The 15,845-nt window shown below is 44.5% G+C and overlaps 1 protein-coding gene across 7 annotated transcripts in view; it reads left to right on the top strand.

The window, feature by feature from the left end:
* The window catches only part of N4BP2 (NEDD4 binding protein 2), a 227,704-nt gene that overhangs the window by 119,340 nt on the left and 92,519 nt on the right, over positions 1-15,845 (top strand). For all 7 annotated transcript variants that reach the window (XM_077477610.1, XM_077477609.1, XM_077477605.1 and 4 more), the window contains one exon: positions 13,042-13,191. In XM_077477610.1, coding sequence (XP_077333736.1) covers positions 13,042-13,191 — 150 coding nt within the window. The remainder of the gene's footprint in view (positions 1-13,041; positions 13,192-15,845) is intronic.

Below are 15,845 nucleotides of genomic sequence, written 5' to 3'. Positions count from 1 at the left end.
CGAAAGAATGCAAAACATGTACTGAAAACATTATTCGTGCCGGGTGCAGAGTGAGGGCATTGTGCAATACATATAAAATAGAATACAATTATATACAGAACCTACAAATTTCCATTACAATCCCCTATGCAGTGATTTGTAAAAGTTTTGAAATTCCCCTATAATGCGTTGGGGGTTCTGGGACAGGGTGCCACCACTAATTTTAATTTTGGGGAGAGCAGAGGATCTGATCTTCGGTGTAAGCCTGCCTGCTAGCATAGAGCCGATTTTATCACTTTGGCAATAAAATCAGGATCTATTCCAACGCAGCCATTTCTTAGACTTTGTTGTCGAGGCCAGGTTTGGGACTGTGCGAGCCGAGTCAAGCTCTTCTGTTGGTACAGAACTGGGATTGGCCTTGTGTTTTTTTGCTAATGTGAGAAACTCCTGTTCCAGTTTTGCTATTTCTTCCCTGCTGGCCCTGTGGATCTGGGAAGCTATTTGGATGAGCTGCCATCTGAAAGGTGGGGTGGGGAGGTTAGGGAATGAAGCAAAACAAACCATTTCAAACTAGGTGGCTAGGACTGAGAGGACAGCAGAAGAAGGGTTTACCCCTCCTCTCCATCCTGCCATGAGTGTCAGTGGAATATGGTAGATCAAATGTGGGACAACCAGAACAAATGTCCTCCTAAGGGCAGGAACCTCGGAAGTCCACCTCAGCTGAGGCAAGGAAAGATGTATGGAGCAAAGTTAGCTTAGAGAGTTCTAGTAGGAAGTCGGAGTCCTCTCAGCAAATAAGGGAAAAAACTGTGATCAAGGGAGGGATGGCTTCCTTGGACTTTTTGGATCTGGTGGTCTCCCAGACCACAGGCAGTAGGGAGTTGTCTCTTTGCAGAGTTAGTAGCTGGCCCAGGCTGGGGATGATTCGGATTGTGACAAATGAGGCCTAGGTATAGCAACATTTTTTCACCCTCCTGGAGACAATGTGTATGCTTTGCCTATACGATTTTGAGTTGGAACGGAAAGAGCCACCAGAACTTGATTTCTTTATCCATCAAATCTTGAGCAAAGGTTTTAGGGCTCTTCGTTTTTGGATAGTAGAGGTCCGCAAAGATTAGCAGCTCATGACCCTGAAACATTAGCTTTGACATGGCTCGCGATTTGCTCATCACCTCCTCCTTGATGGGAATAGAGTAGCCATTATTTATATCTTCCAGAAATTCAGATCTTGAGAACACGTTTTAAAGGGGCCTGCAGACCCAGGTTGTTCCTAGGGGTTTCACTTTACTTCTTGGAAAGTGTGGCAGTAAGATCTTGGTGCTGGAGTACCCTGCCGATATAAAAAAATCAGACCACCAAACCCCACCATTTTCTGATATTCTGAGTGCAGTAAATCTTTAGTGCTTGTATTAATGTGATATTGCCCATATTTAAGAGGTTCTGCACTTTGAGGAAAATAAAACAGTAATGGATGCCTTCCAGCCCTTTGGCAAATTTTTAGTTATCTGTAGGTCCTTGTGTATAGAAATGCTACAGACAAAAGTAAAAGCCTTCCATTTAGTGATAAAATGCATTTTTAAAACGGATCCTTTATATTAAAGTTTCATCATCACTTTAGGAGGTCTGGCACTGCCAGACTGTCACAAATATTATATAGCTACAGTTGGTTTCCACCTCCTGGTGGCTCAACCTGGACCTTTCTAACCTGGCTATGGTCCTAGAAGCAGCAGTGTTGCACTCAGTGGAGGTCCTTATGTTTACCATTCCATGGTCAGTATGATTGGACACCCTCAATGCACACCACCCTTCAGGCCTGGAAGGCAGGACTTGCCTGTGAGCAATATACACGCAGTCTCCCCAAATGCTCCTCTGTGAAATGATCCCACTCTACCCATGTTGTTTAAATCTTCAGACCCTGTGTCTTGGACCAAATTGAACGTCAAGCTTGTGAAAGATGTCACTACAGACCTGTCCATTCACCCATTTTCCTATTTTGTATCTACTCACAATGTCCCCCCTTACACCTTTTTTGTTTCCTACAGTTGACTCTCATGCTTTCAAGAGTCAATTCCCCTCAGGGAAATCTCAATTGGTGTCCTCGGATCTAGAGAGAATCCTATGCTATGAATGTTCAGAGAAACCCACCTCTATCCTATATGCACACCTCCTCAGGGTATCTTCTCTTGACCTTTTTTGGAGCTCGACCAGCGGTGGTCCATTGATGCCCCTGAACTGAACTCTCAGGACTGCGAAAATGTGTGGAATTATCCATTCAAGATGTTGGTCTCATTATGAGATTATTTTATTCAGTTTAAGCTAGTACATAGGGCTTATCTCACTCCTCATCACCTATATAAAATGGGGCCTGCCCACTACTCGGCATGTTGGCATGGCGACAGTCAACAAGGAGATTTTATACACCTATTTTGGTCCTGTTCTGCAATTACAGCATACTGGATACAAGTACTCTCTGTTATTCAATCAGTAACCAATATTCTGATTTCCCCTTTCCCCATGGTGTGCCTACTAGGCCTGGTGGAGGATCTGGCTCCTAGAGTAGCAGACAGAACCTTCATCGGCCTCCTTGTTTTATGTTAGGAAAGCCATTACATTATGCTGGAAAAAGCAGACCCCTCCTAGTCTACCTTTCTGGAAGCGGTTGGTTAATAATGCCCTCCCCTACTACAAAGATACATATGCTCATAAGGGTTGCCCCAGGAACTACGATAGGGTCTGGGCCAAATGACTAGTGGAACCTACCATGGCTGTGGATAGTTAATAGCATGTGTTCCCTGTAGTTCCCTCCTGTAAGCTTGATGAATGCACTAAAATCTCCCGGAATCCAGTGATCACTACTCCTAGGGTGGTTGAAACACAGGTTTTTGAGTTGTTTAGTTTAGTTGGTACTACAGTCCTCAGGCTAATATTTATTGCACTTAATGGCGCTTCTGCCTTTGTGCCCCTGCGTGGGCTCAATGCCTGTGACTGGAAGACAATTATTACGTTGTCTGTACTTTTGTATGTCTGTACTACATTAAGTTACATTTAGTTAAAAAAAAATTTCATCATCACCTTAGTCCAAAGTTACTGTAAAGGCAAATTTTTCTTTCCTTTTTTTTTTTAAGTACAAACATGTTATGCCTTGTACACACGGTCGGACATTCCGACAACAAAATCCGTTGGATTTTTTTTGACGGATTTTGTCCTAAACTGGTGTTGCATACACACAGTCGGACAAAGTTGTCAGAAAATCCGATCGTTCGGAACGTGATGACGTTCGTTCGTTACAACGGGACTACGTTAAGGCTAGTAGCCAATAGCTTTGGTCTCATAATTTGATCTGAGCATGCATGGCACGTTGTCCGATCGGAATTCTCTACAAACGATCGGAAAAAAGTCAGATCGGATTTTTTTTGTCTGAAAATTTGAGATCCTGCCCTCAAGTTATTTTTTCTGACAGAAAAAGTCTGATAGAGCCAGATCAGATTTTCCGACAATATAATCCGATCTGACATTTTCCGTCTGAATTTCCGACCGTGTGTACAAGGCATTATACTTACCTCCTCTATGCAGTAAGTTTTGCACAGAGCAGCCTGGATCCTCCTCTTCTCAGGTCCCTCTTTGCTACTCCTAGGCCTCCCTCCTTTGAGTGCCCCTCAGCCAGCAGCTTGCTACAGGGGGCACCCAAGCCAAGTCAGAGCTCCGTGTATCCATTCAGATGCGGAGCCCCGACCGGGCCCCTCTGCCCCGATTGGCCAATGGCGCCGCTACTCTGTCTCAGCCAATCAGGAGAAGTGTCCTGGATGGCTGAGGGGATCATGGACATCGCTGGAGAGGGAAGGGGCTCAGGTAGGTAATTAGGAGGGTTCTGGGGGGGGCTGCTACACACAGAAGGTTTTTTTTATCTTAATGCATAAAATGCATTAAGATAAAAAAAAAACTTCTGCCTTTACAACTCCTTTAAATTTTTAAATGCGACTTTGAGTGGGAGGACCTATACCAGCTGCTAAATAAGGGGAGACAGAGAGTATTGAGCGAGTCAAATTTCTACAGTCTCTCCATTCTTCAGCTCATTGGGTCTACTCATTCATAGGAGTTGGTGCTGGAGGTGTTTAGAAAGCTCATTGGAGGAAATTGAAAAAAGCTACTGCGCCACTTTTCTGTCTTTAATCCCTTTGGTTAAAATACTTGTGCCAAATTCATGATGCATTTGCAACACTGTTGGTCCTGACAGTGACTAGTGCACAAAATTCAGTTCTAAAATGCTACTTTTACTTTCCCTCGCATTGGATGCACCAGATGTACAGATTGAGCTAATTAACCACTTACTGACTGCCCTATAGCAATTTTACTTCAACAGGGCAGCAGTTCTGCACAGGATAATATACAGTGCCTTGTAAAAGTATTCACCCCCTTGGCATTTTTCGTGTTTTTTTGCCTCACAGCCTGGAATTAACATGGATTGTTTGAGGATTTGCATCATTTAATTTCCACAACTTTGAAGATGTTTTTTTTTTTTTTGTGAAGCAAACATCAAATAGGACAAAATAATAGAAAAAGTCAATGTGCATAACTATTCACCCCCCTAAATTCAATACTTTGTAGAGCCACCTTTTTTCGGCTATCACAGCTCCAAGTTGCTTTGGATAAGTTTCTATGAGCTTGCCACATTTTACCACTGGGATTTTTGCCCATTCCTCCTTGTAAAACTGCTCCAGCTCCTTCTAGTTGGCTGGTTTGTGCTTGTGAACAGCAATCTTTAAGTCTGACCACAGATTTTCTCTTGGATTGAGGTCTGAACTTTGACTAGGCCATTCCAATGCATTTACATGTTTCCCTTAAACCACTCAAGTGTTGCTTTAGCAGTGTGTTTGGGGTCATTGTCCTGCTGGAAGTTGAACCTCCATCCTAGCCCCAAATCGCACACAAAGTGGTACAGGTTTTGCTCAAGAATATCCCTGTATTTAGCACCATCCATCTTTCCCTCAACTCTGACCAGTTTCCCCAGTCCCTACTGCTGAAAAACATCCCCACAGCATGATGCTGCCACCTCCATGTTTCACTGTGGTTGTGGCTTTCTTCTGACCACTCTGCCATAAAACCCCACGAAGCCCAACTCTATAGAGCGTATGGCTTATTGTCATCCTATGTACAGATACTCCACTCTCTTCTGTGGAACTCTGCAGCTCCTCCAGGGTTACCTTAGGTCTCTGTGCTGCCTCTCTGATTAATGCCCTCTTTTGACCGGTCCGTGAGTTTTGCTGTGCGGCCTTCTCTTGGCAGGTTTGCTGTTGTGCCATGTTCTTTTCATTTGGTTATGATAGATTTGATGGCGCTCCTAGGGATCGTCAAAGATTTGGATATTTTTTTATAAACTAAGCCTGACTTGTAATTCTCAACAACATTGTCCCTTACTTGTTTGGAGAGATCCTTGATCTTCATGGCAATGTTTGGTTAGTGGTGCCTCTTGCTTAGGTGTTGCAGCCTCTGAGGCCTTTCAAAAAGGTGTGTATATGTAATGACAGATCATGTGACACTTAGACTGCACACAGGTGGACATCATTTCACTAATTATGCGACTTCTGAAGGTAATTGGTTGTACCAGAGCTTTTTATGGGCTTCATAACAAAGGGGTGAATACATACACCAATTATCCGTTTTTTATTTATGAAAAATCGTTTTATGTATATATTTTTCTAATTTTACTTTACCAGCTTAGACTATTGTGTTCTGATCCATCACATATAATTCAGATTAACCACTTGGGATCTGCGCTATTGCCAAATGACGGCATTAGCGCGGACCTACTTTTCCGGGACTACGTCTATTGACGTCGTCCCGTGCACGAGCCCTTATCACGTGATCAGCTGTCAGCCAATGACAGCTGATCATGTGATAGAACGGAGCCGGTTATCGGCTATTATTCCTCCTCGCGCTGACAGCGCGAGGAGAAAAAAAAAAGCCGATCACCGGCGGCCGTGATCGGGACATCAGTCCCGATCACGGCCAGCAATACAAGCGACCACCTGCCCCCTGCCAGTGCCCACCTGCCCCCTGCAGTGCCATTCTTAATAAAAGTAAGTGCCCCCCGTCAGTGCCACACAGCAGTGCCACCTACAGTGCCACCTACAGTGCCACCCAGCAGTACCACCCACAGTGCCACCCACAGTGCCCACAATCTGCCTCAAAGGTGCTGCACCCCAGTGCCGCCCAGCAGTGCCGCCCATCAGAGCCACCTATCAGTGCCACCTATCAGTGCCCATCAGTCCCATCTATCAGTGGTACCTATCAGTGCCCATCCGTGCCACCCATCCGTGCCACTTATCTGTGCCCATCTTTGCCCATCAGTGCCGCCTTATCTGTGCCCATCGGTGCCGCCTTATCTGTGCCTATTAGTGCCGCCTTAACTATGCCTATCAGTGCCCACCAGTGCAGCCTATCAGTGCCCACCAATGCAGCCTATCAGTGCCCACCAATGCAGCCCATCAGTGCCCACCAATGCAGCCCATCAGTGCCGCCTAATCAGCGCACTTCAATGAAGGAGAAAAATGACCCGTTTGCAAAATTTTATAACAAACTATTAAAACGTGATTTTTTTTTTTTTTTTTTTTTTTTGCATCTTTTTTTGTTTGTTTAGCAAAAAATAAAACTCTGAGCTGTAACTAAATACCACCAAAAGAAAGCTCTATTTGTGGGGGAAAAAATGATAAAAATTTCATTTGGGTACAGTGTTGTATGACCGCGCAATTGTCATTCAAAGTACATCAGCGCTGAAAGCTGAAAATTGGTCTGGGACTGAGGGGGGTTTAAGTGCCCAGTAAGCAAGTGGTTAAAAAAACATTGAACTAAAGGCTGTAATGTATCAAAATAGGTAAAAAGCCAAGGTGGGTGAATACTTTTTCAAGGCACTATATATGTGATCCTGCATTTCTGCCTGCAGGGATGGAGCATGCACCACCAGTGAGCCTCTTCTGCTGTGATTATTTACAGCAGAAGCTGATCTGCAGGTGCTGAGCATTCGATGTCTGCCAGCACCACTGATTGTCGTTAAAACATACAGAGCGTGGTACTGCCTATGTAAACAAAGCAGATCTCCGTTCTGACAGGGGAGAAGGGATGGATTTTGTGTCTCTGCAAGCAGGGACTAAAATCCATTACTTTCCCTAGTAAAAGCAGCAAATACAGTACACAAAACACTGGCTAGGCACACAGTTAACCCTTTGATCACCCTAGCTGTTTAACCCCTTCCCAGCCAGTGTCAGTACAGTGACAGAGCATATTTTTTAGCACTAAACACTGTAATAACGCCACTGGTTCTCACAGTGTCAAAAGCGTCAGTCTCCGATTGTCCGCACAATATCGCTGTCCCAATAAGTCGCTGATCGCCGACATTACTAGTATAAAAAATAAAATGGATATGTATCATAGTTTGTAGATGCTATAATGTTTGTATAAACCAATCAATATATGTTTATTGGGATTTTTTATCAAAAATATGTACCAGAATACATATTGGCCTAAATTTATGAATACATTTATTTATTTTATTAATTATTTTTGTTGGATATGTTTTATCGTGGGAAAAAAAATGACACGTTTTATTTGAGTAGTGTTGCATCACCAAGCAATTTTCAGTTAAAGTAACGCAGTGCCGTATCGCAAAAAATGGCCTGGTCATGAAGGGGGTAAATCTTCTGTAGGTCAAGTGGTTAAGATCAACTCTTTTTTGGCGTACAGAGAGAAAAACTGTCTCAGACAGATTTTGCGAAAGTTTCAAGCATTCATTCTACAAAGTGGCGCAGAATTCTAGATGGGTACATGAATTTGACGCATTCTTCACCACTTTTAGAATGCATATACTAACTTTTCTCAAAATCTGCCTGCGCCAGTATTTACAAATTCCAGGCATAGAGTTGTGGTAGAGTTGTGTTTCTTTTCTGGATATAAGGTTGATAAAATACTAACAATGCAGATATGAAACTGGGGTTAAGCCTGGTACGTTAACTTTCAACCCTTCGAGTAGACTGAAAAAAGAAACTTGGAGGTCGCCGTACTAACTGTTAGTACAGCAATCTCCCCCGCTGCTATTGTGTTCTGACAGGGGGGGCCCCCTACCTAACTGGAACACACTGGTCAGCCTTCACAGCCATTGGCTTTGGCCATTGGAGTCGGTTGGACAAGCAGCTGTATACATGGGTCAAAAGTCAGCCAGTTTCTACTGTAATGGCTGATTTTGGCCAATATTCTGCCCCTGTTTACGGGGCTTTACTGATGAAGACAAAACATTGATTGCACAGATAATTAAACACTTTTGCACAGTTACAGACAAACTGTGTTTGCAACCATATGCTTCTTGCTCAGCAGACCAGATGGGCCAGATGTGTGTTTTCAGTGAGGTGCATTATTAAAAATCCTGTTTTCTGCTTCTTTGGTGTAATACAGGGGTGCCCAACCAGTGGCCCGCAGAGCCCTATGATGTGGCCCGCGACCTCCTGCTCTGTGATGGAATAGAATACAGTTATTAATAGTAAGTTTATTACTAAAATCACAGTGTATATATGGGCATATCTGTTCTGTAGTGGTTACTGAGCTGCTTTCAAACTGATCCGCAGGTGCAGAGCAGTGCACCTAAGGGTTACCTGCACTGAGCCATAGGCCCCTTTCACACGGTCTGTCCGACCCAATTGGAGCCTCCATTTACCTCTAAGCCCTTGTACACACGGTCGGAAATTCTGACGGTAAATGTCAGATCGGGCCGCGTTGACGGATAATCTGACTGTGTGTGGGCTCCATCTGACTTTTTCCATCTGAATGTCCGACCAACAAAGTTTGAGAGCTGGATATAAAATTTTCCGACAACATGATCCAATAGTACTTTATCCTATCATTTGTAGAGAATTCCGATTGGACAAAGTGCCACGCGTGCTCAGATCAAATTACGAGACCAAAGCTATTGGCTACTAGCCTGAACGTAGTCCCGTCATAACGTACAAACTTCATCACGTTCTGAACGATCGGATTTTCCGACAACCTTTTCCGACTGTGTGTGTGTGCAACACCAGTTTCGGAAAAATTCCGTTGGAAAAAATCCATCGGATTTTGTTGTCGTAATGTCCAACCGTGTGTACAAGGGCTAAAGAGTAGCAGATGTAAATGGACTTGTGTCCGTTTACAAATGCCTACCTCCAATCCGATCCGCAAAAAAAGAAAGTAGAGTGGGCTGTCATGCACCCGCTCCGCTCATTGCGGCCCGCAGCCGGTTACAAAGTCGCTTAGGTGGCCCTCGCTCTTCAAAAGGTTGGGCACCCCTGGTGTAATACCAATAAGAGGGCACCATCCTTTAAACATAATAAAAATAAATAGATAAGTGAATGAAATATAAATGAGCAGCTGCCCTTTTAAAGTGTATAACACTTCCAATAGGGGTGCAACGGATCAAAAAACTCACGGATCGGATCATTCCTCGGATCAGATTCACGGATCGGATCATTTTTTGGATCAGCAAATAATTTAATTTGCAAAAACCTGTGACAATTCCACCACCATATAGTCCCCACTGTGATATCCACAATCTCCCCCACTGTAATATTGGCTGGGTATTGCAGAGTATGGCTGGGTAATGCAGAGTATGGCTGGGTATGACAGAGTATTGGCTGGGTATGACAGAGTATATTGGCTGGGTATGGCAGAGTATATTGGCTGGGTATGGCAGAGTATATTGGCTGGGTATGGCAGAGTATATTGGCTGGGTATGGCAGAGTATATTGGCTGGGTATGGCAGAGTATATTGGCTGGGTATGGCAGAGTATATTGGCTGGGTATGGCAGAGTATATTGGCTGGGTATGGCAGAGTATATTGGCAGGGTGTTGCAGAGTATATTGGCAGGGTGTTGCAGAGTATATTGGCAGGGTGTTGCAGAGTATATTGGCAGGGTGTTGCAGAGTATATTGGCAGGGTGTTGCAGAGTATATTGGCAGGGTGTTGCAGAGTATATTGGCAGGGTGTTGCAGAGTATATTGGCAGGGTATTGCAGGGTATGGAGGGATGGCTGCTTCCATCCGATCTCTCCCCTTCACTGTACAGATTAGTACAGAGAGGGGAGAGAGGAACTGGCGTCATGACATGACGCTGGTTTGTTTACAAGTGATCGCTCTGTCAACAGTCTGGGTGTAGAAAGATGGCCGCCACTTCGGAGCTAGGCTGAAGCCACGGTTTTCCTAAGGCCGAGACCGCGGGGCTCTCCGCGGATCACGGCATGTGCCGATCTGAGTGGGGTGACCCGTTCGGATCAGTGACGATCCGTTGCCCTCTTAACTTCCATTATAGAAAAAAACAATAAAAAGTAGATGCTATCCCTTCTATACAAATTTGTATACAATATCCTATGGTTAGATAAATCAAAACGTTCTCAAAAGAGAATATTTTTTATTTTTTTTCCAAGAATCACACTTACCTAGATAGATGCAACATTAGTCCCCCTGCCGGCTCTAACACTAAGAACTGATCTGGGTTTGTGGGCGGATCCTGACCATATTGTCGCAATCTTTCCCCAGCCTGGACCAGCGCTGTCACCTCAGCCGACATGAGCCAGTATGATGCGGTCTGCTGAAAACGGGGGAACAGGAGTGCAGAACGGCTTGCACTCCTGTGATACACAGGAGTACAGCCAAATGAGCTATGGCTGTACTTCTCCTTTATAACACAGTTGGACTTCATATTATATTTAAAGAAAAAATCCCCAATCACCGTGATCTTGTGAAATCATATATAAAGTTTTCTTCTTTATGCATAAAAAGTGCTCTTCCATGTGCCCAGGTGAAGTTTGCACTCACTAGATGGTCGCGTCCGACAAAGCCAATAAGTCTTTTGTATTAAATCCTGTACATTTAAGCAAACATACATTTAAACAAAACACATTGTAGAAAGATCAATGGTAACATATGCATTTACAACACATCACTCCAAAAATACATAGGCGTATAAAGAGCCTCAAGCTGTTTTTTTTATCATAGGCACCCATATTGTCTGTCGTTTTTTTTTCTGATGTGGGCAGCAGCCATTATAACCAAAAAGTAGTTATATGTTTCAACTTTAAGACCCCATTTACACCTGAGCGTTTTGTAGCTTGAAGCCTGAAGCTACAAAACGCTAGAGGGGAAAAAATCTATTATTATCAATGGAGATGGTTCACATCTCCACTCCATGTCGCCTGAAGCTCAAACAAATTCCCGGACCCTTTTTTGTCGCTCGAATTGAGCAGATTTGGGCGTTTTTCTTCTTTTAACATTGGTGACCTTTTGCCCTGCACAAAATCGTGGCAAATCGTGGTAAAAACCGCCGTGAATCGCGGTAGAAAACGCAGCAAAATCACTGTAAATTTGTGTGATTTTCTGTTTGAAAACGCTACGCTCAGGTGTGAATGCAGTCTTAAAATGTAACTCTTTATATCTGTAGTGAAAAAAATATCAAAACTCAAAGTCCATAGTGCGAAGTGCTCAAATTGAATATGCAAAAACACAGGAAACAGTCTGAAGCGGTGGAAACAGCCAGATGGTATTAATGTGACACCCAGTGATAAATCTTCATGAGATGTGAAGCAATATTTATATAGGGTGCAGGCTTTACCAGATAGCCAATTTGATAGGCTTATCCCCCAATCTAGGGTGGTAATGATTTCCAGCTATTGGAACTGATCTCTGGGAATGATACACAGATCAGCATTCACCTGGTGTCCCGGTTTAGGAAGATCCAATGATCCAAATAAGATAGTATCAGCTGGAAAGCCGACAGGTAGATCATATGGCACTCAATCCCGCCGATGGAGTATAACGGAAGTAGGCAAGATGGTCAAACATGAATGGCCATAAAAAAAGAAGCAAAAAGGACTACCATGGGTGGAATCCGATGGTTTATTGATACAAAAAGATACTAATCAATAGCAGTCAGTATGCATAAAAAAAGCGCTATGTAATGGCATATAACAAAGCCAGCCGGCAAATTTAAAATACAGGAAAAAATAACTCGCCTGTGCAGTACGGAGCGAGACAGCACGCGTTGACGTTAGTATGACACTCACCCAACGCGTTTTGTCACACAGAGGACGTCGTCTCGGGGCATACTTTTATGCATACTGACTGCTATTGATCAGTACCTTTTTGTATCAATAAACTATCGGATTCCACCCATGGTAGTCCTTTTTGTTTGTTTTATGGCCATTCATGTTTGACTGTCTTGCCCACTTCCGTTATACTCCACCGGCGGGATTGAGTGCCATATGATCTACCTGTCAGCTTTCCAGCTGATGCTATCCTATTTGGATCATTGGATCTTCCTAAATCGGGACTCCAGGTGAATGCTGTATGTGTGTAGCATTCCCAGAGGTCAGTTTCAATAGCTGGAGATCTTTTCCACCCTAGAATGAGGGATGAGCCTAACAAATCTGGTAAGCCTGCACCCTATAAGGTGGTGGATTTATATTGCTTAACATCTCATGAAGATTTATCACTGGGTGTTACATTAATACCATCCGGCTCATTCCACCACTTCAGACTCTGTTTCCTGTGTTTTTTGCGTATTCAATTTGAGCATTTAGCACTATAGACTTTGAATTTTGAGATTTTTTTCACCATAGTATAAGTGTTGGTATGATGCATGCATTTGCAATTTATTTTGGTATTTTTTATTTTTAATAACTCATTTTATATTAGTATATCGCACACTTTTTTGGTTTATCACAGCACAGCTCCCTTCCACTGATTCTTTGTGCTGTATACCACTTTTAGTTGCCGCTTTAGTCCTTTATAAGTAGCGCAGTCTTTTTTTATATATATAACTCTTTATATCTACTTTTAAAGATCAGAATTTTACACTTGTGCTTTTAGAGAAAACATTCATTTTTTTTTTTTTTTTTTGGTTCCTAACAATATTTTAAACTATTTTGAGTAGACGAATATTTAGATTGGAATATTAAACCAGTTCTAAATGTACCACCAATTAATGTCTTTAACATATGCATGCTGTCTTAATTATGTTTAACTTTGTTTATAAAATTTTATTTCAAGGCGTAACATTCATGGAGTAAAGAAGGAGAAAATCATGAAAATGCTGGAAAATTTTGAACGTGTTACAGTCAACTCTATATTAAATCTGTCTCGTGCAAAGGAGCCTGAGAGTGCTGGTGTGGGTCAGCTAAAATCAGATGACAGAAATGGGTATGTTTTATACACCACCATTACTATGTATTGTGGGTGCGCTTCCATAATAATTGTTCGTTGAAAGACCACTGTCGTGAAAAAAGGTTGCATTATTTTAGTTGGCTAATGTAATGATATTACAGGAATTCTTTTTTTAATATTCCTTTATTTATACGTATTTACATGCAAACCAAGTTGTGCAGCAAAAGTGACAGTTCGGGACAATTCATAATCCTGCCAGGGGTGCTTCAGAAGTTGCAACAAGAGTGAATTAAAGCCAGGTGATCCCTGGCAATGCTATAGTTTATTCTACCATCTGTCCCTGTCACTTTTACTGGACAACTTTGGCCTGCAGACACATGTGTAGAAAATATATGAATAATGGTACAGTATGTGAAATGGCAATGGACGTAGTACTTAAAGCGGAGGTCCACCCTAAAGTGGACCTTCCGCTCATTGGAATCCTCCCCCCCCTCCGGCACCACAATTGGCACCTTTCAGGGGGGAGGGGGGTGCAGGTACCTGTACAGTACAGATATCTGCACCCACTTCCGGGATAGCTCTCTGCGGAAAGGGGCGTAGATTACGCCCCTTTCCGAAAGTCCCCCGCTGCCTGCTGGGAAACACACAGATCCCAGAGGCAGTGGGTCCATCCTTATTGCGCAGCGCGACTCGCGCATGCGCAGTAGGGAACCGGGAAATGAAGCCGAAAGGCTCCACTTCCTGATTCCCATACCCAAGATGGCGGCGGCAGCACCCGAGAGACGATCGAGAGATTGGCTTCGGGTGCCGACATCGCGGGCGCGCTGGACAGGTAAGTGTCACTATTTTAAAAGTCAGCAGCTGCAGTATTTGTAGCTGCTGGCTTTAAAAAAAAAAAAAAAAAACGCGGACTCCCGCTTTAATATGCTATCATTACAATTGAAAACTATATATGGCCTTTTTCATTGTTGTCTGACAGGTGCAACTTATTTTGGTTGATTTAACCAGTTGCCGACCGCCGCACGACGATGTACGTCGATAGCATGGCACGGGCAGGCATATTGGCGTACATGTACGTCCCTTGCCTCCCGCGGGTCGGGGGCCCGATCGGGCCCCCGCCCGGTGCCTGCGGCGGTCGGTATTCGTGCGGGAGCGATCCCGGACGAGGGGACGGCCATTCGTTCATGGCCACCCCCTCGCGATCGCTCCCGACGAATAGGAATCCCCCGTGACATCACTTCCTCTCCTGTAATGTAAACACAGGAGAGGAAGTGATGTATTCTCTCCTCCGTGTCGGTATTTTTCGTTCCGACACGGAGGAGAGCGGATCGGTGAGTTGCACCAACACTCTACACACACAGTAGAACATGCCAGGCACACTCACACCCCCCCTTTACCCCCCGATCACCCCCCCAATTACCCCTGCCCCCCAGTCACAGTGACACCAATGTCATTTTTTTTTTTTTTTTTTTTTTTTTTGCATTGGTGTCATTTGTGACTGTAATAACTGTTAGGGCAGTTAGAGTTAGCCCCCTTTAGTTCTAATGTACCCCCCTAACCCCCCCAATAAAGGTTTAACCCCGTGATCACCCCCCGTCGCCAGTGTCACTAAGGCTGGGTTCACATTGCAGCGGTTTATGAGAACGAATGTGATTCGCACCGCACTGCAGTGCAAATCACATCCGATCTCTGTGCGATTCGAGTTCAGCCATTCGCCGCACCCGCCGCACCCGCCACACCCGCCGCACCCACCGCAAATTCGCACGGGACCCTTTTTTTGGCCCGCAGCAGAATCGGATCGCATGGGTGTTCACACCATGCGATCCGAGTTTGCAGATCGCACTGCGATATGCGAACTGATCTGGGGGTGTCAGTAACATTTCCCTGACACTCCCAGCAGTTCGCATAGGGCAGTGTGAACTGCCGCCGGGAGGCATGCGATGCGGGAACCCGCCGCGGATTTGCGGCGTTTCCGCATCGCTCCAGTGTGAACCCAGCCTAATAAGCGATCATTTTTCTGATCGCCGTATTAGTGTCACAGGTGACGCTAGTTAGGCAGGTAGGTATTTAGGTTCGCCGCAGCTTTTTATAGCGCCAGGGACCCCCATATACTACCGCATAAAGCCCCCTGATTGCCCCCTAGTTAACCCTTTCACCAGTGATCACCATATAACTGTTACAGGTGACGCTGGTTGGTTAGTTATTTTTTATAGTTTCAGGGCACCCGCCATTTATTACCTAATAAAGGTTTAACCCCCTGATCACCCGGCGGGTGTCATTTGTGACTAATAACTGTTAGGGCAGTTAGGGTTAGCCCCCTTTAGTTCTAAGGTACCCCCCTAACCCCCCCAATAAAGGTTTAACCCCGTGATCACCCCCCGTCGCCAGTGTCACTAAGGCTGGGTTCACATTGCAGCGGTTTATGAGAACGGATGTGATTCGCACCGCACTGCAGTGCAAATCACATCCGATCTCTGTGCGATTCGAGTTCAGCCATTCGCCGCACCCGCCGCACCCGCCACACCCGCCGCACCCGCCGCAAATTCGCACGGGACCCTTTTTTTGGCCCGCAGCAGAATCGGATCGCATGGGTGTTCACACCATGCGATCCGAGTTTGCAGATCGCACTGCGATATGCGAACTGATCTGGGGGTGTCAGTAACATTTCACTGACACTCCCAGCAGTTCGC

The sequence above is a fragment of the Lithobates pipiens genome, unplaced genomic scaffold (genome assembly GCF_037356315.1).
Source record: "Lithobates pipiens isolate NorthernLeopardFrog02 unplaced genomic scaffold, aLitPip1_a1.2 Scaffold_13, whole genome shotgun sequence".
Lineage (NCBI taxonomy): Eukaryota > Metazoa > Chordata > Amphibia > Anura > Ranidae > Lithobates > Lithobates pipiens.
The sequence above is the reverse complement of the archived record's forward strand: the minus strand, read 5'-3'. Positions and strand labels throughout refer to the sequence as shown.